The sequence below is a fragment of the Perna viridis genome, chromosome 5, assembly GCF_037379345.1.
Source record: "Perna viridis isolate PV_CMFRI_1.1 ecotype Kerala chromosome 5, ASM3737934v1, whole genome shotgun sequence".
Taxonomy (NCBI): Eukaryota; Metazoa; Mollusca; class Bivalvia; order Mytilida; family Mytilidae; genus Perna; species Perna viridis.
This window is the reverse complement of record NC_142449.1, coordinates 31,182,017-31,185,887: the sequence shown is the minus strand read 5'-3', so window position 1 is coordinate 31,185,887 and position 3,871 is coordinate 31,182,017. Positions and strand designations below refer to the sequence as shown.

The following is a 3,871-nucleotide window of genomic DNA, read 5'->3' as shown; positions in this document are numbered from 1 at the left end:
GCACACTTTCTCTTCTGGTACACCTGGTCTTTGCCCAATGTGTTATGTTGGATTTCGGGTTGTAATTACAAGTTAATTTTAGTAGTTTGTGTATGTTTCGTTTGGTTCCTTAATTTTCTCTTATACATTTGACCCTTGATTGAAAACTTTCGCTTTCCCTTTCAAATAACTACACCCATGGACTGTTGCTCATTTATATAGCTCTGCTAGCATAACAATCCGGGTTCAGGGAATTCGAAGATGATGGTTAAAGTGACGAGGTCGGGATCACACTAAAAACTTGGCAGGTGGATCCAGACATTTGATTACAAAAAGGAATTCCACGATTTGTTTGTTCATTTTTGTCTCTAAGATTTTACGCAAAAGTGGTAAACTTTTTCAACTTTATGTTGGATGAAACTCAGGACCGTTTCCACGTGTGGTATACAACATATTGTGGTAAGACATTTAATTTAATAATACCTAATTACATTCAATGTTGAAAACAATCTAAACAAAAATAGTTAATAAATTATTCAATGACTAACAAATTTATTTTTGTAAATAAAGAAACATACTGGTTTCATTATCCAAACAAAGCAGAATGTTTGTTTATTAATTATTGTATTTAAAATACATGAAGGTAGCAGAATGTGGAATCAAATTATACATAATTACCAGATTAGAATGTTGATAAAAATGTGTAAAGAATTCGTTAGAATAGAAGTACATGTATTAAACAAAAAGGAAATATGTACAATTCTTAGCTTTTGTATGCAGAGAAAATAAGTAACATTTAAACATTTTAAAGTCATATTCATATATCGGTACTTGTGCATTAAAACATGGTAGTGTAACAAACATTTCTGCAAATCATCTTTGCACAAACACAGGGCATTAACATTTAAACTTGTAACAAAACTTATTGAAGTACATGATTTTTCTTCCAATTACAGATTAACTTCCACATGGACAGAAAAGAGTATATGACTGACAAAATCCAGTGCAAAATACCAACCAAAGTGCATGTATGCCATTGACAAAGTATTTCATATTCATTATATAGCACGTGACTGTGTAGTCGAATAAGCTGCCAAATCGACAGTTCGTCGTACAATTTTGCATAGAGAAAATGTCAAGATTTTGTATAAAGTTAATGTTTACATCCTCCTCGGGTGCACACTTCATTCAGTACCCTGTGGGCCTCTCTTACACCCTTTGATGCAGCGTGTGCTATAAGTTGATGGGCTTCCCTGAAAAAGAAATCAATCTAAAAATAGAGAAATAGTGGAGAAGTGGTTTAACTAAGAGTTTTTATTTATTGCAGAGACGGATAAAGGAATTGAAAAACAGAAGGGCGCAATAACTGACCCAAGTGGGGTCACGCGCGTCCGGTGCCGCCTTGGTGAACAATAATTTCCACTGTTTCACGTTTATGTGTAACTACTGAAAATCAACATTACAAACGAATTTCAAGCGTACATAAGGGATAATCAACACATTTTCAACTAATATGCAGAGTTCAAATAAGGGGGTTGTTCGGTCGTGACTATATGCCCATGTTAGCTATACTTTCATCTTTAACAAAATGGCAGTTAAACTGATTCCAACAGGATATGTGTAACATACCCAGGCTTAAGTCCAGTTTTGTATCCTTTCAGATGACCAATACCAAGATTATAGGAAGCATGAGGGTGTCCCTGGTCAGCTGCCTTTCTACAATAAAAAGAAATCAATCACAGTTAATATAATGGTGGGTAAACAAACTTAAAAAGGCTAGACTTTCTTTTTATATTTTATATGTTTGCTTTCAAGGTTATATGATTATGTTTATCCTCCTGTCCGTGCTTTGGATTGAGCTTGTATTGAAACACCCTTCTATAAAGGATAAATCCAAGCAAAATTTAACTTGATAAATGCAATACACATTCTAAGCAAAAATGCACATTTAAAATTTACAACATGCGTTTCAACAAAAAGTGATTCCTCCTTTCAACATCTCTCTTTAGAAAAAATAAATTAATTTATTGGAGCCCAAAAACTTACCTAAACCATTCCATCGCTGTATTTTCGTGCTTGTTTACTCCTTTCCCTGTAAGTGACAGAAGGATTAAATATGTCTTTTTTTTTCAAAACTGAAGTAGGTCACTTTGCTGGGACTCTTTAAAGACAACTATGACAGATTGAATGTGTCTACTCTTTTCTTCAAAAGTCAACATAATTATATGCACATTATTATTGAAAATTATGAATATAGAACTTAATTGCAATAACATTATAAGTATCCTAAGGAACAAAACAGACAATATCTAAAAAGTAACACTGGCTGTCAGGTAAATTTGCGGTTAGGCAACATGACCTCGATATCAAAGTTAACCCGTGCTTCAACGCTCTTTAGACCACAGCCGTAGTAAAAGAAGTGATAAACTTATGACCAACGTCATAAACTGTGTCTATTCAACAATAGGAAGAAATTAGTACAATTAGAATAAAAATAAATCATGGAAACTCCCATTTCATCATTGTTTTACCACGAGTTGCCCATTTAATATGTTTTACCGTTTTACTTTTACCACGGGCTGGCCATTTATGTCGTTATTCACCCCTCGTTATCGCTTGGGGTAAAACAATATAAGGCCAGCCCGTGGTAAAGCAATGATAAGTAAAGTTTCCCTGATTCTTTCCTAAATTTACCATGAAGATACCGCTGGCCAATCTGATGCTGTGCTTGTGGGTATCCCAGCCAGCCATACGCGTAGGTCACGTTGAAATGAAGATGATCAAAGTAATAGTAGGCATATAAAGCGAATGTCAATGTTCCAATTATAACTAATGCCTGTATGGAAGAATAAAATAAAAATAATAATTGAATGCTTGTTGTCAATATACATGTATATGCATATCCGATTGCCACTATTAATTTCGGAAATTTCCTGTATAAAAGTAGCAAAAAGTTCCCTGTCAATAAATTCATCTTTTCTGATAGTTTTCGATAAGAACTTTTTGGTGTCATCTGTAAACTACAAAATTATTTTTATTGACGTGTTTAAAAAATTACCAAGCTAGAAATCATACTTATTCTGCCAGACATTCATGACGGCTTTAGCATCCTACTATAATCTAAACAAAACATACATGTAGCTATAAAATAGTCAATAAATTGCTGAGAGAAACTGATCACTAACTTTTGGAATTTTGGTCTATTGTTACCTCAATCACTCTAACGTGCAATGGGTCCGGCTTCTTCTTTCGTGCGAGATAGACTTTGCCTCCGTATGGTAAATTAGGATCCCATTCTGGATCAGATTGTTCTGGTTCGGGTTGAATTAATCTCTGTCGTACTTCGGACGTCCCAAGATTTGCAGCCATCATTTCCAGAATCCGCAACCAAACTACAACGCCACCTATCGATTGTTGTATTAGTTGTCATGGCAGTGCCATTTTCAGGTGTCTGTTTAAGGAAATCGATCGATTTTTCATTGTCGGTATATCAATGTTTTATTTACTACTATCATCGATTTATAAAAGCCAATAATCGGTGTATATACGCAATTCATTTGTGTGTAAAAAAAACTCTAGGACTTGAAAAAAGTATTAATAATTACAAATACATGCAAATCATATTATCATAAAAAAAATTCAAGTAATCTAGATTTCCCTATGTCGACTCTAGATTCAATCTAGAAAAATAAAACGATAAACAAAATACATGTATGACTACTAAAATTTAATTTTTCATTAGTATTCTATGACAAGCCAAAGTGCACAAAAAGTCATATTTTTATATATTAGAATCTCATTGATTTTTGATATTAGAAAATGAATGTTTGATATTAAAAATCCATAACTTTATATAATAAATTCATTTTCTTATATTAAAAATTCATGTTCT

General features: G+C 33.2%; 1 protein-coding gene across 1 annotated transcript; it reads right to left on the bottom strand.

Moving 5' to 3' along the window:
* Positions 1-433: 433 nt before the first annotated feature.
* Positions 434-3,390, bottom strand: LOC148617061 (uncharacterized). Its single transcript, XM_088584351.1, has 5 exons — positions 3,190-3,390; positions 2,674-2,815; positions 2,026-2,071; positions 1,609-1,695; positions 434-1,232 (listed from the first exon to the last, which is right to left on the bottom strand). Exons 1-5 carry the CDS (start codon positions 3,349-3,351, stop codon positions 1,133-1,135), a joined length of 537 nt encoding a protein of 178 aa, XP_088440477.1. The 5' UTR covers positions 3,352-3,390; the 3' UTR covers positions 434-1,132.
* Positions 3,391-3,871: the final 481 nt, after the last annotated feature.